Raw genomic sequence first — 23,818 nt, 5'->3', positions numbered from 1 at the left:
AAGGAGGAGAGTTTGAGAAAATAAAATTACTTTACTGAAAAATTTGACGAGGAGTGGTTATTGACCCGGTCCACAATCCCATCCCATCCCCCGCATCCCTCGTAACGCGCGCTGAATCTTGATCGATGGCGCGAATCGCTCGATGATTTACGGAAAAAGAGAAGAAAATCGATGCGATACGCGAAAAATCTATGCTAGATTCTCGTGGCAGACTCGAAACGACGCGAACGTAATCCACGCGACAATAGAGACCGCCGGCTATGTCTAATGAAAAAGATATTTTCGCGCGCGGACCTATCGTCTCCCGACACAATACACGTGGACACGGAATAACCACTTCTGTGTTCAAACTTTTTCTAAAGGGAATGAAAAATGTACGTCCGGTTTCCCTTTTTTAGAGGAGGCCCGGTAAGAGGTGAAAGGCTTTTCCGCGTAGATAAAGACGCGCGTGAAGGAGGAGGATGGAGAAAGAAAAAGAACAAGAAGGACAATGAAAAAGAGTGAGACGTCACGGACAGAAAATGGCAGACAGGAAGCAGAGAGGAAAAAAGAGGCCAAAGGAAAGCCGAAGAGAAATCAAGGGAAAGATTGACGAGTTACCATTGTGCCGCGTCACCGTTGCCTCTCCGACCGATTGCGCAACCTCGAACCTCTCTAATTTCGCAAATGGAGTCCGCGCCATGATCTCTCCCTCGAACGTAATTTAATTGTTCGAATACATCTTCCGTTTCCCCTTGTGGCGCCCGAATTTGGACAGTTCGAAAACTGTCCTTGTTTCTGCGCTACCCCCAACCGGTGTCGAAATTTCAAGATTTCTTTTCCTTTCGAATTTCCAAGTTTCGATTCAAACGTAGACCGAGTGTCGAATAACAAAATAATTTGTGCAGCCGGCAGTCGAACGACTTAATATCCACCTGTTGTTGTCCCGATCGCTAATCGCGATCGATGTTGTGCCACGTCGTTAACCAACGAGGCCAGGGCTGTTACAAGCCATCGAACGCAGTGTTTCGATGTTCGCAAACTCGGACGTTTCGTTTCAAACGATTCTTCCATAAAAGAATCTCTGACGCTCTCGAAGTTAACTTAAATCATCCTGGAAACCTTCGATCGTTCGCCCACCTCGAAACTGAACGATGTTTTTTCGTTAGACCGCGTCAGATAAGCCAATAAATATCCAATCTTGAGGCTGTTGGCCCTCGCTTCTCTGTCCCACCTGTTGTTGGCTCAATTACGCCGCTCTAATCCATATCCTGGCACGTCGTTAGGCCACGAAACCGCGCTAGCATCGTAGCAATGACGATATAACGATAGCCAACGGGCAAAGGAGGGATTGAACTTAGGAAGCTAATGCAATTGTCACCGTAACTAACAATTAGCAGGTTGCGGTAACGTTCCGTGACCACGACATCGCTATCATGTGTACGTCCTACCGTTACCTGGTCAGAACGACGGTCGATCTTCATTTCGAGGAACACGCTTGCGCGAATATTCGATCGAGATACGCTAAGTTCAATCGTATCGAAGCATCGTATATTCGAATCGTTCGAATACTCGATGTACTTGTCCGCGAAATCGTGTACAATCCATGTTATTCGGATCGCTCCAAATAGTGCTAGATGGGTCAAAATTAATGGACGTGTGGTCTCAAAATTTATGAGATTCGTTACGTTTATCGGGACGACACGACGGAACGTCAGGATATGGAAGTGGTCCGGTTCGTAGAATCGGCAGGCTGACCGATAGCGTCGTATTCTTCGAGTATATCCGGTAATTGGAAGAGATGCAGTAAATTAGTCGATTAGAGGAACACGTTATCAGGATACAATGTGACGGCTAGGTGGATCAGACGCGCGATGAGCAGACACACGGAGAACGTGGGGCAGGTTAGGCGCGTTAGGGACAACCCATTAACCTCCGTGCTCCACGCTATTACGGTACGGACATATTGCTTCCTGCTGTTGGATACGATGGCTTAAGCCTCTATCTCAATCTCACTCAACGTTCGTCCTTCTCTTTCTCGTGCTTTCTTTTGCGCCTCCGTGGCTTGATCTAGGCTTTCCGCTTTCACTCTTTATCTATAATGTTTCATCTTTTCGTAACCCTTTCGTTTCATCTCTTTTCCGTCCTCTTCTCCTCTCTCCCTCTTTTCCTCGTTCCCTTTCCTTGTATATAGTAAAGGCATATAAGAGATTCCTTATATTACGCGAATCACGCGGAAAGCAAATTTATGGCTATTATTCCACGAAAGTGTTTACCGTTCGCGCCGATACCATAGCTGATCGGCGAAACATCCAAATCGTTTCCACTTTGGAAATAATAACAGGCTATCCTTACAGGGGAAATTGAAAGCTGCCGGCTGAAATCGATTATCTTTTCGCTTTCGTTGATTCCGCGCGAGTTTCCTCTTCTTCCTCTTTTTTTTTTTTTTTTTTTTTTTTTGTATGTTCCTTCCCACAGAAGATTCTCGCAGCTTTAGGTAAATTCGAAACGGCGAGAGTTCCGCGAAATTTACGTGATTCAAGGAGGAATCGCTCGATTCGCGATGCGCCGCTATTAGAAAGAACCCTCGAGGTACATGGTGCGCCGGGGCCATGACTCGCTAAGGGCGACAATTACCTTCGTCCGGAGCCGCCGTTCTAAACGAGACGCCGGTAATCGAGTGATCCTCTTTCGGCGACGATAATATCGCCCCCCTGGAATCTGTATTCAGAGCAAAGAGCTTCGGGCGTTTGCTCTGCCCGTCTATCATCCGGCTGCATCTCGATCGCGCCCTGGTTAAATGTAATCGCGATCTCGCAAGAGATCACGAGCCGATTCTTCGCACCTTCTGCTATGACTTTGCAAACTGTGTTAATGAAGATCAACTGCGAGGATGAATTTCGAATATGAAACAAAGAAGGTAGAAGTATTTTAAGGGAACTTGAACTACTTTCCACGTAGTCTGTTATCTCGTTCAACGGAGCAATCTTTCGTGCCTTTGTGAAAAAAGGTCAATAATCGAGTTATCGAGTAGTCAGAAAGGCAATCGAAAGAAAGTTGGAAGACGAAGGGCAAGACGCGTGATTAGGCGAGATGCGAGTAGACGGACAGAAGGACCAAGGGAGAAACGCCCTCGAGTGCACGGTATACGGAAAAAAAGGAAGCAAAAGTAATAGAGTGATTCTCTTTTGTGGCTGATATCGCCGCCCGCGGGACTTCAATTCATTCGAGGGAAGCTCACCGGTTTCGTTTGCCTTGGCTCCCTCGTGATTCCCTAGATTACCGGAGTAACTCGATTTCGGCGATTCGAGGTCACGGGGACGACGAGTTCGTTCCGGATACCCGATCGCAGAACGTTCAACGCCTTCCATTTTCTTCGCGAAATTGCCAAGTAATTTTCGGGCTAACAGGCAACCAGGCGCTGCGTGAACGTTGTCAACCGCTAATTTGCAATCTTCCACGCGTTCCGTGCACGAAACGTGGCTCCGTAGATTGCAAAGAAACCAGCTCGACGTCGGCTACGTACATATAGTGGCGGAAAATCGGCTCCATCAAATTTTATTAGGAAGTACTTGGAAAGTGCTTGAACCTCTTCACGCTATTGTCTTCTTCCGCCATCGTTGCGTTGTTACAAAGCAGCGCGATTTAACCCTTCCAACCACTCGACGTTCGTTCATACCGGAACATCGTTCTTGTATCTCGTAAAAACTTGTAAAGAGAAGCTGGAAACTTTGCGAGCGAGAAATTTCACTTGGCAAAGTTACGTTCTCCCAATTTGTCGACCGAATACGTTATTCGATCCCTGTTAACGCGTACAGTTATCCCCTCATTAGGTAGAATTCATCGGTGCACGAATATCAAATCCCTGGAAGCTACCTATCTAGAGATCTCTGTTTCAGGATTTCAGTATCTACGTTAATAGAAAGTAAAGATTAAATCATGCTATGCCATATCGATCAGCTCGTCACAGTCGCTCCGCCATTCTTACTCCTTGAATTCTTCGTCGAGTTGAGCGGATGATTCGAGGAATTAATTACTGCTTCCAAGTTTCTTGAATTCATCGCAACTTTTCTACGTCGTTGCAAGGTAGAGCGATCAGATTATGTTTGCCCGACAAAGTAGTTGGAGAAATAAAATTAGCGTCCAATAAAACTGACGTCAAGATCGTTCTTTATTATTTGCCCAAGCCAGGATCTTCGTCGATTTAAGGATTAACTTACGACTCCCTCGCTTCCGCGTGGTTCGCACCGAGTCAGCGTTTCTTCGATCAGGGCTCGCCCGAAGGTACAGCTTGCGTGGATGATCTCAAGGGTCTTTATGGGCAAGAACGAGTTAATCGTCGAGCGGAAACGCAATGAAACTGTGTTACTACTATTCTCCCTGGGACTCTTGTTTCTCCTTGAGATTATTACGCTCATTTTAGTAGACACTTAGTTTGTCATTCGAAGCAACCTTTAACATGTACCCAACACGTTGACTAAATATCTTCGAAATCTACAGAAGTATATACGTCGATAGCAGGTGACAAGCTAAACAAATGTGCAAAACTTTTTAAAAGAACTTCACTGGTCTAATTCGACCATCGATGGTGGACGTGTCGCTCGTTTCTTGATACAACGAAATTTTCGTGACATGCATGTGATTTTCGTCGCGCGAAGAATCGTCCTCTCAACACACGCGCGTAATAGCTTTAAAAGCAAGCGAGAAACCTGGAAACGCGATAGATTCTAATTATTTTTATTCGCTATTTTTCACGACAGATGTTGGACGTGAAGGACACCAACAGAGGCGTGTTCGTGTGTAGCAGTCCTGGGCCTGATCCGTACACGTCGCAGGACCTCTACAATCCTGTTTACGAGGAGCTCAGTAACGGTAAGTAACACAACGAATGAAATTCCTCGGTTTCAATGGTTTGCGATATTCCAATTTCCGCATCTCCTATTGGTAAACGTCTTAACGTTCCGCGTATAAACGTCAATTACACGATCTCCTTCTAGATGAGACTCAGCTGTGAAGACTTTGAGGAATTGCGCGCGATCTTCGGGCTCGATCTTGCTGAGGCAGAACGTAGGTAGAATTCGAGTGCACCGTGTCGCCATTAATCCACGATAGAGAGTTGAATCTGGGTGTTCTTTGCTGTTGGCTAACACTGAATTGCAAGCTTCTTCCAGCTCTTCTTCTTCTTTGCCTCTCGATTAATCGTGTTGTTTACCTTACCTAACTCTCCGAGCTAAACCACGATTCCAAATATTGGCGAGGAAAAACAAAGTTCACCCTCTATTCCTCTAACTTTCCGAGAGTTTTCCTCGTTGCTGCTCGTTGCCGAGAGAATTTTCTCTCCTCGCGTGACACGGTTGACGAAAGAACGCTCGATTTATTCGTCGCTATCATTTTTCTCTGCTCGCTTATCTCCCAATTAATTCGACGAACTGTCGGCGATGAAGTTAGCCGGGCCGGCGTCTAATCTCCGTCAGAACGGAATCGGAAGCTGTTCATCTTCTTCCCCGTGTATCTTGTTCCTTTCACGTGGCGAGTATCTTGATAGCCTGGTCCTTTGGGTGTCGCGCAAGGGATCCACACTACTCCACATCTATTCCTCCGTTCACCACCCGACCTTCGGTGCAAGGAGATAAGCGTGACACGACCTCTGACTTATATTTCCCATTAGTCGGATAGCTAATTAGCATGGTGATGAGACTTTCGACGTTTGACGAGGACGGAGTAATCGAATACACTACATGCTGCGCGACTCGATGCGCCTCGCTTCTAACTTATTGTACACTCACACACGAGCATACGCGATATTATGCGAGATCGTATTCCTGCGCTGCCTCGGAATAATTTGTCTTGGTTAACGTCACGCGGGGTGGTCTCTTATCTACGCGGATCCTTTTTCATTAAAAAGTTAGGTCGAATCTCATCGGAGACCTTGGCTGTTTTTGTACGGCACTCGAATCGCGCGAGCCGATGGAGGAACAGAATGCAACTGGCAGCTGTTGTTCGAAGGAAACGTATATTTTACGCTTTCGAAATGATTTCGCCCGACAACGAATACCACTTCGCTTCGCGGAATTCAAGTTTCATCCCCTGGGAAAATCCTAGTTTACTCGCTATCGCTTAAACCGATGATAAATACGCCAAGATATAAAATAACGGAGATTAAAAGTGCAACCGCAGTAATCCGTGAAGCATCCTCCACAGTTTTTCCATCGTTTTCTCATCGTTTTGCTCTTTTTCCTCTGTGTAAATAAGGACGTTGTGTGTAGAACGAAGCGAAGGCGATACACCTCCGGTGTCTCGAGGGATCGTCAAACAGAAAACTGTAGCGTTGATTAGAGCGAACCGATAAACTTTCGTTTAACGTTAAGCGTCTTCTCGTTCGTGCTCCGCTCGCGTTTTGCTTTTACGAACTGGCACCGAAATATCTCGCGATTCTTCGCGTTCCTTCGGCATGCCAATCGAACGTTCTCGCTTTGTACCTTTTGCTTTTCTTATTGATAATCGTCAACCGTCAAGCTTATCGAACGTATTGCGCGCCTTTCTATATTGTTTCACATTTTTGCGTGAAATGCGATGGATCGAACAAAAAAGAACGAAAAGTGGAGAGAGAATCGAAACGTGAAATTGGATGGACCGTATATAATTGAAGAGATGAAAATATAAACTCGAATAGCGACGTAGCATTCTAGCAGCTCGTTAGTTAAAATAGCTGTTTTGATTTTTAACCACCAAGCTACCCGTGGTTCCTTCATTTTTTAATGACCCCGATATAAACGACGGTTATTCTCGTTAGCGTCGAACTGATACCAAGTACCCGCAACAATACGATCGGTTAACAATCGCAGAGGTAACGCGGTTCAATTATCGAATGCAAAAGTAGAAACCGCGATCGACCGAATAACGGAAGAAAGAAAAACTTTGCGTCAAGCAAGGGCACAAGAAAAGAAACAGAAATAGGCAACGTTTCGCGATTGTAAACACGGCAAGGTGTCGATCGCGTCGCATGCATCGTGCCTGCTAGATTGTGTTTCGACGACTAATGACGACAGCACGCTTTGCTTTCCGTGGAGACTTTCGCTTAACAATCGCCCCGTTACCCGTCATTCTCCCGGCAAACTTGTCCTAGCATTTAAATAAAACAACGGCTACGACAATGGCGGATCTTTCTAACTAATTAATTCTGACGCCGATTACCCAGCTGAGTACTGAAAGCACGCCCGTCGATTCCACTTGATTTCCACGCCGGATGATCGTAACTTTGACACGCGAAAGAGATTGTCTGTTAATTAATTAACGAGGCGTCTAATTAATTATCGTGTTCATGCACCGATACTTATGAATTATTCATTCGTTCCAGGGGACCATCCAGAAACGGACGAGGAGAGCGAGCTGAACGCACGGAATCGTCTTCATCATCATCACCGCCATCATCATCGACCCTCGTCGTCGAAACCGGCGAGCGAGGACGAGTTCGCCGAGGACGAGCTTTCCGTGGGTGAACCGTCCGAGGCGAGGATGCTCACTTCGACGGGTCCAGCCTGGGGCACCTGTCCGGCTGGTGGCAGGCCACCGCGAGAAAGACGAGGAAGGAGCCCCAGAAGTCTGGACAGGCATAGGAGAGACAAGAATCACGATGTTGGAGAGTTCCACGAGGGGATGCTGCTGGACGCGTTACTGCAGCTCTACCCTAGCGTCGCGGGTGAGCCTTTACGAACTCAAATTGTGTATTGCTCGAGTACAGGCTTCAAAGACGAAGCTAACGTTTGCAAATAATTTCAGGTGTAGCTGGCAACCGATCGAATAGCAATCAACGACAACAGTCCGTCCCATCGGTGGCCCATAGGTTACCATATTTCGTGCCACCGATGCCAGCGACGCAGGCCCTCAGGGTTGAGGAGAACCCGTACGAGAGTGTACCGGTGCTCGGCCCTCTCCACCACTATTCGAGCCAAAGCAGAAGCAACAAGGAGAGGTCTCGCAAGTCAAACGACAAGTACAAGTACTCGGCGCAATACGGCGCCGAATATTACGGACCACAAAACCAGGACACCGCTGCCGTATACACGCAAGTAGGTGGCGAATACTCGGACACCTACTCGCAACCCACAGACCGTCTATATAACGACGATAAGTACACGCAGCCGGTGTACTATGCGGCACGCGACAGCAACCAGATATCCTCCGGTAGGCTGTACCAAGGTCAACCGGACAGTAGTTTCGGCAGCGACAGTGGTTACAGTCATCATACTTCCGGTACCACCGGAACTACCGGCACGCGCAGCAGTAATTCAAGGACGAATCATAGGAAGGACAAGCATCGAAATTCTCATCATTCGCATCATTCCGCGGACTACATCGTGTCTTAATGTACGTGAAACGAAAGGCAAAGAGGAAGAAGTCTGCGAAAAAGAAGAAGAAGTAGAGACAAAAAAAAAAGGAAACTTAGATGGTAGTTCGATCGTCCGATCGAAACAAGCTTGTAACACTTCTCTAAAAGGTAGTGACCTTGTGTTTTCTTTCGCGTATTTATTTTGTAAATTGTTTTTTTCTTTTTGTTGTTTTTACTATGAACGAGAGTATTTTATTTTTCATACACGAGACGGCGTGTCATCTTTTTGTTTCTTTTTTCGTTGTTGCTCGTGATATAGAATGTATTTTAATATTTTAAGAGACGTATCGTTGAGTATCCTAAGAAGTACTTTAATATTTTTGGTCTATTGTTGGTCTGTCCTTTGATTTTTGGAAGTACATGGAAGAACTTTCGCACAACACGGAGGAGATATCAGCAGAGCAATAGCCGGAGACTATATAAACGCGACGATCATATTATAGGAAACAGAACACTAACGGAAACAGTGATCTCTTAGTGATTTAGTAAGACTATTTAACAAATTATTTGTAATCTAATGAGACTCAGGCTGGTACCAAAGCTACTAAGTAACTTCGACTTTTTAGCCTTCTAGTTTGTAATTTATACGAAAGTAGAGATGATTTTTAACATTGACGAATTTCGTGCGAGACGTGCGACTACCATCTGACGATTCTGCAAATTAGAATCGAAGAAAGAAACAAGGCGAGTGATCCGATTTACTGCCGAATCGCAATATCGATATATAATACCGCGAACACTGCCCCCCGATTAAAGGGATCAGCCACAACTGGTTTCATACGACTAATTTGATACGACGCGTTAGTAGTATAATTCGTCCCACGCGGGCACCTCCACACACATAACATCGCATCAGATTGTAAAATAGCATCTAACCAACACTTTCAAACGCGCACTTAGAGAGAAACAAAAGACTCGTAACGAGTGTCGTAGCCATACACGCACACTACAGTAGATTCACCAGAGTAACGTTAAACATTTAAGCGTACACTTAATCGAGTTGCAATTTTCCTTCGTCAATTACCAAGTTACGATTATAAGTCGTACACCGGACAGTGTGAAACGCAGAAACGCGTGGGCTTTTTGAACTCGGACGATCAAAGGGAGCACCTACTTTCGCAATGCCTGTACGAGGTCGCGACGCGTACTTGATCAGAAGGACCATTGGGAAGAAAAAGAAAGAGAAATAGAAAGAAATAACGAGAGGTGGGTTTCGCGGAAGCCTTGATGCTTCTGCACAGAGAATATATAGTGTTCCTTCTGCAAGCCCTTTCTAGCTCGTCCTACATTCTCAAAGCCGAATCCCGCGACGAAAGATAATCTGCAAGCCCAGAGACAACGGTTCGTCGTGTGTCGCGATGTATCCTTCTACGACGGATCAAACTGTGGTAGCCGGTCGTCTTTTGCATATAGATGTAAAAGGATTCTTTTCATGAAACCGAAATCGTATTTGAGGAAGCGCGCTCGCGGAAGGAACGAAAGAATACGCGCCGAGCTACGTTAATAATATTCTCCCTAGACTTGATCTCCTTTTGCTCTTTCCCCGTCATAAGATTATTATTTTTCCTTTCGTAATTTCTTATTAACGTTGGTTCGCGCGTCTTCTAGATTATACACGCGTATCAGAATTGAGGCTCTTAACTGCCGGTAGTCGCACGATTTTCCGCTCGCGATGCACCTCGATCACGCTGACAGAGAGACAGACCAAGGTGAGACGGATAACCAAGGAACAGTGTTCTTATTAAGCTGTACAGGCACACGCTGGTACATATGCATATATACAGAGAAGCAAGCATAGGTATACATACTATAGGTGTAAGACAAACGAATAAACTATTCGCGAATGACCCCGTGTAAATACTATATGCGAGAAGCAAAGGGAGATGGAGAGAGAAAATAAAAGAGAGAAGCGTCCGGATCAGTCCGGTGTAGCATAGCTGTATCATATCGTTATCAAACTTTCTCACGTGTGTGTGCGTGTGTGACGTGTATGTGTGGCCGAACGGCGAGCAAAATATAGAAGAAGAAGAACGAAGATCGTAGAGAGAATCGATTTAATATATAAAAATATATAATTTTTAAATTATTTATAACGAGGAGTGCGTCGTATATTGCCGAGGACGAGTTGCACGAGTACAAGGTGACATAAGAGTGAGCCGGCAAAATGCGAGAGCAAAGAGAGAAAGAACGAGATGAAACAATGACGGAAGTAAGCGGTTCTTTTAGATTCTCGCCAATCTCCCTTCTGCTTCTTGATACTGTACACTCTTTAGATGCATGTAGGGCGAATACCTCACGACAAAAAAGAAAAAGAGAAAGAAAAGAAAAGATCACTCTGTTGTAAATATAATTTTATATGTACAAGCCGAGAAATGAGGTGTGTGCTTAGCGAGCACGCTATTGGACACGTTCGCCCGGGGAGAAAGCTACCCTCTCGACTACCTTTGCACTCTCGAAATCTATCTTCCCTTGTCTGTTCTGTAAGATTGTATAACCACTAACCACCTAACATACTTTGCAACAACTATACTTTTCGTGATTCTCGTTTCTCCGTGCATTAATCTCCATTTGAATCTGGCGCAACAACAACGGGAAATTTAAAATTCTAATGACCTGATATTCGGTGGTATTCGACCGTCCCTCTTTTCCACGCGATGTCAAAACCGCGAAAAACGCTCGACGATATCGATCCGCGAGAGCAGCAGGGATACGCGAGAGGGAACGAGTTCACGGGCGAAAATAAAGGTGAACTGTAGGTGGTGTTACACGTACTTATCGCGAGGGACGAAAGCGCGCGACCAGTCACGTACGATCAAAGATGCGTACAATCAAAGAGTGCAAAAGAGAGAGTCAGGGGAAAAGAGAAAGAAAGAAAGAAGGAAAGAAACGGGAAACGGCGAGTCACGTTTGATCGGTTCTCGACGTGGAAACTCGCGTGAAAGCAAAAAATGGGCGCGCACCATACAACTAGAAGAGGGACAAACGCTTTTTGTACGATTTTACGTCCATGTTAGTCAAACGTTTTTCAAGACCGTTTTTTATATATACAATATATAAGTATATATACACGCGCGTGTACAGTAGGTACGACGAAACCTAATTTATTATCATTGTTCTTATTTAACGAGACAGGGATATGCCGTTGTATCCCGTCCTGCAATTCTATATTCGCTACCAAGTACTTTGTCGCAGTCGAAAGTGTTGTTATATTGACATTAACAAAGAGCGTGTAGAACGTATCGATTATTATTATTATTATTATTATGATTATTATTATTATTATTATTGTCATTATTATCGCTGTTGCGTATCGCGACCACGAGAAAAAGTGAAAACTGGGGTAGTTTGACTTCGCTCTTTCGTTTTTTCGTCCCTTCCAAAAATTTCGTTGGCCGGCCAGCTACTACGTGAGAACAAAGAAAAGCGAAAGTACTTACAGGGTGCGCCGTTAGAATCCGGACAAAAGAAGTTTTGTGCAGAAAGTTGTTTATTTAAGTCAATACACAAAAACACATGAAAATGTTGTTATATCTCATTTAAAGGGTCCTTGCTGAGAACTTTTATTCTATGTAACCACCCTCTGCCTCTATGACCTGCTCTATTCTTGCTCTAAAGCGCGAGCACGCTGACTTCAACTGGTCGCGTTTAATTGTCGCGAATTCTGACTCGATAGCAGCTCGTAGGGAGTTGACGTTGGGGTGCCTGCATTTATTAGTTTGTCTCTCGATAACGCCCCACACGTAATAGTCCAATGGGTTTAGGTCGGGACTGTTAGGAGGCCAGAAATCTTTCGACCAAAACATGTCCACATTGTCAGAGAGCCAATTTTGAACAAGATGACTTGTGTGAGCAGGTGCGCCATCTTGTTGAAATAAATACGGCCTTCCAGAAGCCGTAATTTCCATCCACGGCTTTATTACTGTCTTCAGGACCTCCAAATAAACCTCCTTTGTGATTCTTTCGCCTTTTTGGAAGAAGTGCGGAGGCATGACGTCGCCCTCACTTGAGACAACGCTCAAAACGTGAACACTTGCTGGAAATTTGGTTTTGCCCACAACAAAATTAAATTACCGTCGATCTTGGGTAGCTAAAGAATTTTATAATTTCGACCGGCGTTCTCCCGGCGCGAAGACTTTCTATAATCGCCGCTCTTCTATCGTATTCCGGGTTTTGCTTAACGAGTTCTGTCATTTTGAGGTTATAGAAGACTTATTGACATATTTAACTAACTTCAGAGTCAATCAGCACAAACATCTGAATTCTAATATGGTGGGAACTACAAATTGAATTCTGTCCGAATTCTAACGGCGCACCCTGTATAGATATCTAAGAAAGAAGGGAGCGGAACGAACGAAAGAGCGGAAGATCTCTTTCCCTTTTTGAACGTGTATACGAGTCGCGAGATTATTAATTTATTGTTACGTTCGAACGGGAGAACGGAGGTGTCACGTTCCTCCCCTTCAATCTCGCTAATTTTAGCTGCGATTTAGCGATATAGGCAGAACGGAAGAAGAAGACAGAGAAAAAAAAATCATAGGCACTAGAGTACCTCGAAAGATAACAAGTAGCACTCTTGAAAGTTAGCTTGCACGGACGTTCTCCTTTTCCATCGTGCCGCCTTGCAATTTAACGACGACGAGGAAGCTCGGAGGGGTGAATCGGCGGGTGAATAGAAAAGGGCGAGAGATCGATCGTCCGAAGGGAGAGCAGATGAGACACGAAAGTCGGTGAATCGTGACGTGATCGTGTAAAAGAGCACGCGAAATCGGCCCGATCGATGGGGAGAACACCAGCTCGCAGAACAGGGTAACTAGCTCTAACATCTATCTCTTACATCACTTAAGAAAGAAAAAAAAAAACTCTATCACACTCGTTCACCTTATGGTATCACAGGTTCACTCTAATCACGAATGTCGGCCAAGGCTAACTCGAAACACTATCACACCTTCGTACTAATAAACGATTTACTATTCAATTTCACTCCATGTCTATGTGATTTCACCCTATCCTTTGTAAGACGCTGCTCGAACGAAATATCGTATCGAATAACTTCATTGAATATCGTTGAACATAGGTGTAAGAAGGACCTGGTGCTGATATTTAAATATTAATCGATCGGCGGAAACAAACGCGCGTAAGTAATGTATAGTAACACTGAATGACAGAGATAACTCGATCGTAAGTTCAATTTTGCGCGCATATTTTCCATTAAGCATGCATCGGTTAGCATGAATGTAAATTTCATTGAGAAATCATTTGTCACGGTATAAACTTTTCATCATTCTCGACGCATTTACCATACAAAATTCCACGTTCGGCCGAGAATCACGCGACCGAAAATCCAATCAAAATTACATTGTTATCGGCTTCGAGATCGAGTTTCGAAATCGTCGAATGCCAGAGCGAAAATTTCGCGTACGCGTGAAAGCTGCGGACTGATTTTTCATCGGAAAAAGGATTCATTGCGATCTAATTAGATATACGTTTCTACATATCATTCTCCCTCTCCCTCTCATTCTCTTCTCTTCCTCTTCAAAAAAGGTCGAAGAAGAGATACGATTGCGACGAAAATGAAGCTAATTAGTTGCAGATGTAGCCCAATTCCCAACGTTCGTCGGTGTACGCGCGATCGCGATAAACGGAACATAATAATTATAGTCGTAACGAAACGATTCTCGTTGCTTGCAGAAGCTTCTTAGAAAACCCCGGTGTTCCAGGGTAATAATATTGTTTTTTATGTAAAAAGAGAAAATGGCTTCTCGAGTAGGAGAAAAATCTTGGCGGAGATTTCCCTGAAGAAAGAAGCGCTTAAGGAGCTCTAAAGGGAATGAATTCGCCGTGAATTTTCATTGAGATTTCTTACCATCAACTTGGAAGCAATGAAACATTATTAATTAAGGTAAAAGCGAAAGAAATTAATTATCGTTCCTTAAGACAACGGATGACGGGAAATCTCGCGAAGCTTCGGAAAATGAAACGTCCAGGGCTGAAGGTGCGAGAAACGGCCAGCTGGATGCAAACAAGAACCGCATGACTGAGCAGTCGCGATGATCGATATTAATGAAAATCAGACGCGATGGCGGAGTAGCGTGAACGTACTGGTACATAAAAGCTTGTTTTCTTCTTTCAACGCTTGGATTAATCATAACTTCGCGATATTTCTCAGCTTAAATTAAATTTTGCCAACGACACCAGAGCGTTTTGTTCTATCCTAAGCTGCTCTTTAATTAAATAGTTGGTAGTTCCTTGAGAAACGTTTCTATATAAATTAAACATGGTAAACTCTTCGAGTCTGATATCGAATACAAACAGTGTGGCAATTTCGTTTCCTCGATGTTCCGTTTTATTCCCTTCGTCCACAAGTAGAATTTTCTTCTCTTGATAAAATTTACCCCTTGGTCAATTCTTGGTACTTTGTACGAGTAAATACAAAAGATCTAAAAACAATTCCACGATCCGTTTCAACAAAGCGGAAATAATTTCTTTAAGAAAACGAACGCGAGGATTCGTGGGAGATGTTGTTAACAGTCGTTGACGGAGGAAGAATCGAAAATAAGCTGGAATGGAAGGTTGGAAAGATACGATGTAAGATAGACACGAAGAAGGGCAGAAAAGAAAAATATTACCATCGGGATGGGGAGCGGAGATGAAATTAAGTGGTCGCGATTCTCCGAGAGGAAGAAGAGAGGGCAAAAAGAAAAACACAGAGAGGGAAATCTCCGGTTGAAGCGTATCTTTGCAAGCTTTCAGGGACGAAAGCTTCTCCAGGCGCGGATTGGGGTGGCGCGCTAGAACAAATTTTCGTATGCAAGGGTTCTACGTCTTTAAAAATGTTCGGTCACCGTGGCCTAGTTTTGTCTTTCGTATTTTCGTTTTTCCTGCTTTGGAAGATTAGAGACATCGGTCCAGCGTTGGACAAACGAGGGTTGACCCGCAATTAACACGCGGCCTTCCTTCTCTACGTGTGTATATATCCAGTGAATGCGCGCATCTCCGCGTGTTGACCGTGGGAGTAAAGAGCGGACCGAGATGGACTCGCTGGAGCAAGTACGAAAAAAGAGAAGCCAGCGGTGACGCTAATTGCGCAATGGCCGAGTAGTAGCGACCCTTTAGAACAGCTTTCTCGCGTACTAAGGAGCTAGCTGAAAAGGAAACTGACGAATGCAGATGCTTACAGACCACCTTGCGGTTCACTGTACTCGTTCTGGCCGTTTCAAGTGCCTCGCATAATGTAACCACCGGTGTAACGAAGCTTTCGTACACTTCCTCGCGATAATCACTGCTCGGCCGTGCCACGGAGACGAAAACGCAGACTACGTTGTCCTTGTTCGCGTAAGAATGCGATTCGCGTTAGTGTAACCGAATTTCCCGGAGATCCTGAAAGACGACTGAAATCTTTAATCAACGAGAGAGAAGTTTCGTTCGATACGAGAAAGTTGGCGTTCGTTCTCGTTCGACGATTTTATCGACGCTTCGATTCTGAAAGGCGAGTCTCGCCGATCCATCGCTTTAAACGAATCAACGAGCAAATGTATAGCACGCGACACAACCAATAGCGTTTATATAACCAGATTCAGAGAGAAGAAGCATCAACAAGCAGGGGGAACTTGGATGAAACGCGGTGCAAGCGTGGTTTAATCCCCGGATTTCGGAACGTTTTAAATTCCAATTATAGATCGAGAGGGAAGCTCACGCGAACCACGTCGCTCGTATGTGTAAATATGCGCTTCGATTGTTCGGTTGGTCAATAAAATGCTGTATTCTGAATATATGTCTGGCAACGGGGGCCGATGTCACGCGGATGGGAGGTACCGCTAATAATTAAATGCCGGCCGGATTGGTCCGAACGTTGTTTTAATCCTGTCATTACCCACAATGACGATAGTACCTATGCCGCGGTCATTCATTGAGGCGAGTCAATTACGGGAAAGCATTATCGAGTTTCGAAGGGTGTAAAACGGAAATAATGATATTTTGATCGCGACCGGCCTCCACGTGCTTTCCGATCGCACTCACCGATGTAAACCCCTTTGTCAAAGTGACGAAGCAACAAAGAATGTGTGCACGGTCAAACGCACCGCTGATTTATGCACACCGACAAATATTCGTCAACGTAATTCGGCAACCTATCGAATCGATTGATTGATTTAATGAGAATTTCCTGCGAAATAAAGAAGTCTAGTTCGCGTCCTCTCGTTGATAAAACCGCTCAGGGGCGAGCATTATTTCGCTAAATTCCGTATGCGAGATAAATTCCCATCACGTTCACGCGAAATAAATGTCCTTTCAGATCGTTGACAGTTAACGTAAAAACTGAGAACACGATAATTCTATCGGTCACGAGTGAAACTATTTGAATGTAGAATTTCGTGGATAAAATATTGTGATATCCGTCGACACGGCTTTCATCACACTTCGCTGTTTTCCTTTCAAACGCGACTCTTCTAGCGCACAGACCCTTGTTTTTATTGATATCGCGCGGAGATGATAATTAATAATAGTGCGATGCCTACCGGTGGTACGATCCGTATAAAGTACATTGGCCGTGATTTATGGGAGCGTAATGAAGCCTGTTCCCCGCAGGAGCCTCGAGAACCGAGAGGATATATGCGGTTGAAGACCTACCAGCAGGGATGCGAAGGAACGAACGAAGGAGGAACGCTGGAAGATACGTACTTCCTCCTTAGGTGCAATAACGCGTGTCGGATTAAGCAGAGAGAACTCCATCTTTTAAAGATGCCTGACATTGTAAATCACGCATCGTGCATGTGTAACTACCCGCTTATTTTCCGGATGAAGGGAGACTAATGTGTCCAAAACGGCGCCTTTCTAAATCGTCCCTTACATATACAGCATTTTGCTTAAAGACACGTCGTTCAAATTAATTACGACTAAATGCAAGAGTCGCATTTGTGAAATAAACTAGGTGAAATTGAATTAAATGTTGGCGAGTGTCGTGCAAACCCTTTTTGAATAATAAAAAATACAACCACGAGATAGTACATAATAATTTAACGATAAAAATTCGTATTCGTCTTCTGGTCTGTATGGGATTGGTATCGAATTGTGCACGTAACACGAGGTAAGGCAGCGACGTTTTAAAGAAATGCTTCTCTCAAGAGAGAACAGTCGGAAGAAATTGGTTTGACGAAAATTTATGCAGGGTCGAATGGCCGGACACGACATCCACGAAGAAAGGTACGCCGTGCGGCTTGTTTTATATTCCGTGGTTGGATATCACGCAGCTCCGCTCCTTCTTTTCTAGATGGCTCTTTTTAAAAATTTACAACGACGTTGTACAATCGACGTCCTTTCCCTTCGAACGATACCAGAAATAATACGATGTACATCTCGAAATACCATAAAAGTTTCAATCGATGGGAATACGTCGGTTCGCTTCAGATATAAATCAAACATGGGCGTTAAAAAATTAACGGAGCACGATAATCTCTAGCCTAGCTTTTGGCAAATACGAGCACGAGTTTGCAAGCCGAACTTTCGGTGTTCGTTCGCGAACCGAGCAGTTAGGTAACGCGTTTCTTCGAACATTAGCCAGCAAGAAAATTTACATCTTCAAAAACGAAAGGAACGCACGATGGGCGTTCTCAACGATGCGGTACGAAGGTGATAAAAAAGTCATCTCGGGCGGCGTGTTCGCCAAATGAGTTGGTGAGAGATACTTTTTACACAGTTGTTCCGCAATTTCCTCTGGACAAACTTGCCCGTAATGGACTACATGCGTCATACTTGTTCCGCATGAAATAACAATTAAATGCATTAATTAACAATAAACGGGGATTTCAGCACGTCGTGCATCGATAAACGCGGGCCACTGCTACCACACTCCTCAAGATATAAAATCCAACCCGCCTATATAGAGTTCGGGGCTGCATGACCCCCCACGTCGCCACCAAAATCCGCCAGCAAAGAAACGAGTATTGTCGAATCCCTCGTAATAACATAGACCACTTTTAACGAGCGCAACTTCGCTGCACCGCGCAAGCCAATGATATTTATCGCGCTGGGAAATTCGTGTGCTTCTCTAATTGCGTGTACTTGTTTATTGTTACATTTTCGCTGGCGACTTTTCGTGTTTCGCTTCTTCTACCTACATCCGTGCAATTTGGAAAAGAACGCCGTTGCCCGTTACACCGGCAGCCTCGAAGATCTCGAACTAATTTTGTGGTGGCCAACTATTTTTAGACGACTATCAGGCTGAAGTTGAAAAGACATTAAGTAAAATGGAAAATTACTCGCGTTCTTCGTGTCCGCGATTAAGCGTATTCTTTTCGTCCGAGCAGAAAGCCTTCGAGCTCGTTCTCGAATAATTATACCAGCCGCACCGCTAACCGACCAAATTCTTCTTCGACCGGGCGAGAAGGGTCGAAACCAAATTACCAAATTACCCGGTGAATTGCGCGGCAAGAAACACGAAATTGCCGGCCGAAAGAGGCGAATCGACACTCGCAACGAGAGAAATAACAGGCCGATGTGCCCGCTGGAAATAAAAGGGCCAACGCAACGGTCGTTTCAACTTCTCGATATCAATCTCGTTGACGAAGAGTGTAAGGACGGCGGAGTGAAATAGGGGTATCAACCACCAGATCAACGGCGTCGGTCGGTCTGTCGTTACGATAAAAACAAAAGGAAAAGATGTCGACGAAGTAACGCACGGCGAAGGTACGAGTGTAGGAAACGGAAAAAGAAAGACTCGCGAGGGTTGAATTGGACACGGTCGCGAAACCACTCTGTACCTCTCGAACTACGTGACGCCCTTGTTATCGACGTCCCTATACGCAGAACTCATTTACTTAATTGCCATGATTACCAGCACCGCCGACGTCGGAGAAGCCCGCTATGAGTTTCAGTAGAAGAAGGTGGCCACTACTTGGCCACTTTTCCAACCTATGCGATACGTAATTCACGGAAACGAATATAGGTATAGCCGTAATGCACAGACGTATGTAAGTGGTGCGACTACCCCGCAGACGTAACATTCGGGAATGCAAGGTACGATAGAACGGAGCCGACTACCTGGAGCCGCACGCACTAGTCCTGACTGGAGGGAGGACGCCCAGTGGAGGGTGAAATATAATCGGTCCGATGGAAAAAAAGAACAAGAAGAAGGATCACGACATAGCGTTCAAGCCGTGGGATTCTTTACTTTTTTACCTTGGCTCTGCTTTGAATGATGTGTCGGCTTTTTAAAATTACGAAAAAAAAAGAAAAGTAAATCCTACGAAGCATTAAAGCGTAAATTATTTTGTACCATCGACCGCGATTAGAAGACACTGATCAGCTATTGTGCTTATTGTTGCATCTGCTGAAAAGTGTTCACAGGAGATGTTATATAATTACTTCTTTAACCATCGCTATTTTTTTTTAAACTTTGCTCGCTGGTATTAAAAGTTATGTAGCTATTCCAGGTCTATGGACTACATTATGTATAGCCTGACTGAACCATAATATTCTCTGAGCGCTGTTTTACATCGATTTTCCGTCTCGAAATACATTTTCTTTATAAAGTAATTATAATTTAATATCCGCTGAATCGTATCAAACGAAATACCGTAAGTAAAATAGCTCTACGTTATCCGAGTGCATAACAACATTAAATTCGAGCGTTGATACGTTTGTATAATTGCACGGGACGAGCTTTGTACTAGAAAGTTCGGAGACAAAGCTTTTTCAATTGAGTACAAGCACCGCAAATCTCGTTTCGAAATAACCAAATAACGAACGGAACGATAATTAACAAAATACCATGGCGTAAGCTCAATGTTATCACGAAACGATTGTCAGTAAAACGTGATTCGACTAGTAACGCCGCAAAATGAAATAAAGAAATAATCGTTGCGGTTGATTATGTCCTCGCACGCGAGACGAAACTGCGGATTAATATACGTACGTAAAAATATACGCCGGTATAAAACTCGTCGTACTCAATAAAAATCTACTGATAATCGTCGATTGAAAACAAAATAATTTGCATGAAAAGTATAAGCGAACGCAGCAGGTAACAGTCAACTTTCTGGCTACCATTTGAAATCCGAAGGTAAACGATAAAATCGTGTCGTCACGTCGACAGCATAAAATAACACGATAAAAAGGCTGCAGCTATGTAAAAATAAATGTACACAGTAGGAAATAGAACGACGAAAATAACGGAGGAAAATACAAGCGCTGGCTGAATTTATAGATCCAATGCAATTTTTTCTTCAGGAGGCTTGATTTTATATTTAATACATCTGGGGTAATTGAAAAACTCAACATGAAATATTAAACAAATAATCACAGATGGATGATCGAAGAAATAATTAAGATCGACTGCGTATGCTTCGATATATTCGACCTTTATTGCGTATTCATTGTATTTTCACGGGAAAAATGATATCGCTAAAAAGTTAGCATTATCGTTATGAGTATCTTTCTGCATTAATCAAGCACTCGTGGATACACGATGACCAAAGTGGACAGTCGTGAAACTGTTCCAATTGCTGTCTCGTTTATTATTCCATTAGGTACTACAATAGTCTTCCCGTTATAGCGTCAAGTTATGGGAGGTGCAAATTATTTACGGGGCAAATATACCCTTAACGTTCGCATATGCAGATTTACTGGATCTACTTCAGCTCATTACCGCATACGAAACACGGAACTCTCCTGCTTTGAATAAATAAATGTGTTTGGCCACAACGTTGACCATAAAACGACCGTTAATAGTTTCTCGATATTTATAGTTCGAGCATGCACTTAGGCAACTGTATTTCGATTTATGCATAAAGAATTTAATCCTGCCGTAAGCGCAAATCGTGAAATACTTCCGGATTATCAAAATTCAAAAACAGGCATTTGAATATATCGTTGTAAAAATTTGGATAATATTCGCATGCTCGTTTACAGTCAGGTGCAAAGTTAATTTCCAATAACATAGGCTGTATCATCTCCTCTTTCCATTCGAGAATCAAATCGATCGCGTATACAGCCCTACTTTGTGGATTTCCCGCAATTCCTTTCGGTGGTTTTAGTGCGACTGCAGCTTCGAAAACCTCTCTAAACATGTGCAAGATTTTTGGCTCGACACATTTATTCCATGAAAAGTCGGGGTATTGCCTCTCCCATTCCAAGATAAAGTCCGCGCACTTTATGTGACAAAGTGGTACATCTTCTGAATAATTCATAACTGTAAAATGTTGTTCGTACACGTCGAAATTATTTAAAGCGAATTCCTTATTCGCAAATCTTAAGAAGAAATTTTTGTAGACGAACACTTGTAGAGGTTGTACACATTTGAGCATTACTACGTATCGTATGTCGAACTTTACTTTTCCGATTTCCGGTCTGTCATACAAAACAGGATTTGTAATATATTTTTGCGCTATCTTCGGACCTGTGCTAGGCAATCGTAATATATGGTACAAATTTTTCGTAACGTGTGTATCTAATCCTCTAGCTAGATTCCAAGGTTTACAAATCCAATGATTATCTAAATTCATTAATTTCCTCCGTTCAAAGTATGCAACAAATTGCACTAATTCTACACTTAGGTTGTAAGTAGTTGGTAGCCAAATTGGATAAGTTTCGAGTGTATTGGGATTGAAGTATCTTTCACCTGCTTTTCTTCTACATATAATCGACAATAAATCTTTAACAGTTAGAACATTTTCAAATGGAAATTGGTTTATAAAAACATACGGTGATTGTATGCTTAATCTTTTATAGTCTTTGAAATGTGAGGTGTACCATAAAATATCTGCCTGGTCTTCATTAACCACAATTTCAAATGCAGGATCATTTAGGTATTCATTTACATATGTATATTGTGAAAAAACTTTTAATTTCGTACCTTTAGCTCTTTCAAGAGACTTAGAATTCACTTCTTCCGGTAAACTTTCATGAATATGATTTGCCAAAAAGTATTGTTCATCTGGTTCTATTTGTAAGAAGCTTTCTTCGATAAATGATATTTCTATCCAAGGTAACAATAACGCTCTCTGTTTCCTTTGGTCCTTTGTTTGTCCTTCTATAAAATTTCTTGTAACTTCATCTTCGTAATTAACATCTTTTAAAGGAAACAAAAGTGTATAAGTAACACCATCTGGTAAATACAAGAAAGGCACTGTTCTAAAGTTGGGGTTATCACTATGATTTATTGCTGATCCCACTTCATCCATAATATACCAAACTGGCATTCTATCCTCTATAGAACCACTATTTATAGAAAAAGATTGGTTATACCTCCACATTTCATTTAATACAAATTCTATCTTTTCATCTTCCTCTGCATCTATGTCAAAACCCATTAAGGAACACATACGATCTAATAGATCTGGAATAGTTGATAAATTTTGCCTTGCATTGCTAATATCATATGTCCATGCATGATCTATCAAATAAATATTGTTTGGGTCCTTAACAGCAATGCCTTCCTTATGACAAACAAAGAGCTTCCAAATAGGATCCTTTTCACCCTTCTCATCACTATCGTAATCAATTCTCATTAATTGAAATATTAGACCTGAATCAAATATCTGGTACTGAAGTTTTTTAAATAAAATGTGCCAATATATTCTTGGTACCCCAGAAGATTCTAATTGAGGTTGGTGTGTTTGAAGAAAAGTATTAAATAATCCTACTCCGTCCATTGTATACAACTCAAATATAATCTGAAACATGGAAAATGCAGCCACATTATTCTGACACTTTATATCTGGACAAATTAATCTAGTTCTATAAAAATTATTACAGAAGGATATAATGTCAATGAAAATTTACCTAAATCTTCCTATCAATAACTACAAATATATTAATTTTCAAAGCGAATATTTATATAAATTCTGAATTTTACAAAATCACGAAAATTCTGCAAAACATAACCTCTCCTTTCACATTGAAACATTTACATATGTGTAAATGTTATGATTACAATGGTGTCTCTAATCATATTTTAGTATAAAATATTTGCATTTATTTTTTAATTGAATCGTTTACTTTTCGTAACAATTTCGAATATACAGAAACATTCGATAATTGCACAAAAAGAACACCGATTGCACCGTCGCAGTCACCACTGCTGGTTTTACATCCAGAGTTTACCACGAAGCTTGACGGCTAGCCGCGATCGAATAGTGTAACATAATTCATTGTCAAATATCGCTGAGATAATATATTTAGATACTAATTTAAAAGAGAAACATTTTTATTTTTGACCTTTTTAAAATTAATTTTTCACTAACGTATTTGTAACATCTTTCTAATTAAAATGAGACCAAACACAACATAATTTGAATTACATTTACTTATTGATATGTATTTAATTATCATTTAGTAAGTAAGCAAATATGCTCCAAATTATAAACGTTGTATTTAGTGTGATTTCAGTCAGAAGTATGTAACAAATGTGTTCGTAAAAGTTTCAGTGATCATAAATCAAAAATAAAAAATTTTGAT

At 42.7% G+C, this 23,818-nt stretch overlaps 2 protein-coding genes across 7 annotated transcripts in view; one reads left to right on the top strand and one right to left on the bottom strand.

Annotated features, from left to right (window-relative positions):
• LOC132912565 (uncharacterized) overlaps positions 1-10,680 on the top strand; it is a 228,945-nt gene extending 218,265 nt beyond the window's left edge. For all 5 annotated transcript variants that reach the window (XM_060970074.1, XM_060970070.1, XM_060970071.1 and 2 more), the window contains 3 exons: positions 4,740-4,851; positions 7,337-7,678; positions 7,759-10,680. In XM_060970074.1, the coding sequence (XP_060826057.1) occupies positions 4,740-4,851; positions 7,337-7,678; positions 7,759-8,345 (1,041 nt within the window). In that variant the 3' untranslated portion in view covers positions 8,346-10,680. The remainder of the gene's footprint in view (positions 1-4,739; positions 4,852-7,336; positions 7,679-7,758) is intronic.
• Positions 10,681-19,278: 8,598 nt separating this feature from the next.
• Positions 19,279-23,675, bottom strand: LOC132912563 (tubulin--tyrosine ligase-like protein 12). 2 transcript variants are annotated; one of them, XM_060970067.1, is made up of 2 exons: positions 23,465-23,675; positions 19,279-23,034 (listed from the first exon to the last, which is right to left on the bottom strand). In XM_060970067.1, exon 2 carries the CDS (start codon positions 23,011-23,013, stop codon positions 21,157-21,159), a length of 1,857 nt encoding a protein of 618 aa, XP_060826050.1. In that variant the 5' UTR covers positions 23,014-23,034; positions 23,465-23,675; the 3' UTR covers positions 19,279-21,156. The 2 variants fall into 2 exon arrangements, with proteins under 2 accessions (XP_060826050.1, XP_060826049.1); XM_060970066.1 differs by lacking the exon at positions 23,465-23,675 and adding an exon at positions 23,144-23,429.
• Positions 23,676-23,818: the final 143 nt, after the last annotated feature.

This window comes from Bombus pascuorum, chromosome 12, assembly GCF_905332965.1.
Source record: "Bombus pascuorum chromosome 12, iyBomPasc1.1, whole genome shotgun sequence".
Taxonomy (NCBI): domain Eukaryota; kingdom Metazoa; phylum Arthropoda; class Insecta; order Hymenoptera; family Apidae; genus Bombus; species Bombus pascuorum.
This window is presented reverse-complemented; position numbering and strand designations above follow the sequence as displayed.

Bases quoted from the DNA above. Each gene is read 5' to 3' on its own strand.
- LOC132912563 (XM_060970067.1), bottom strand. From the start codon at position 23,013: ATGGACGGAGTAGGATTATTTAATACTTTTCTTCAAACACACCAACCT.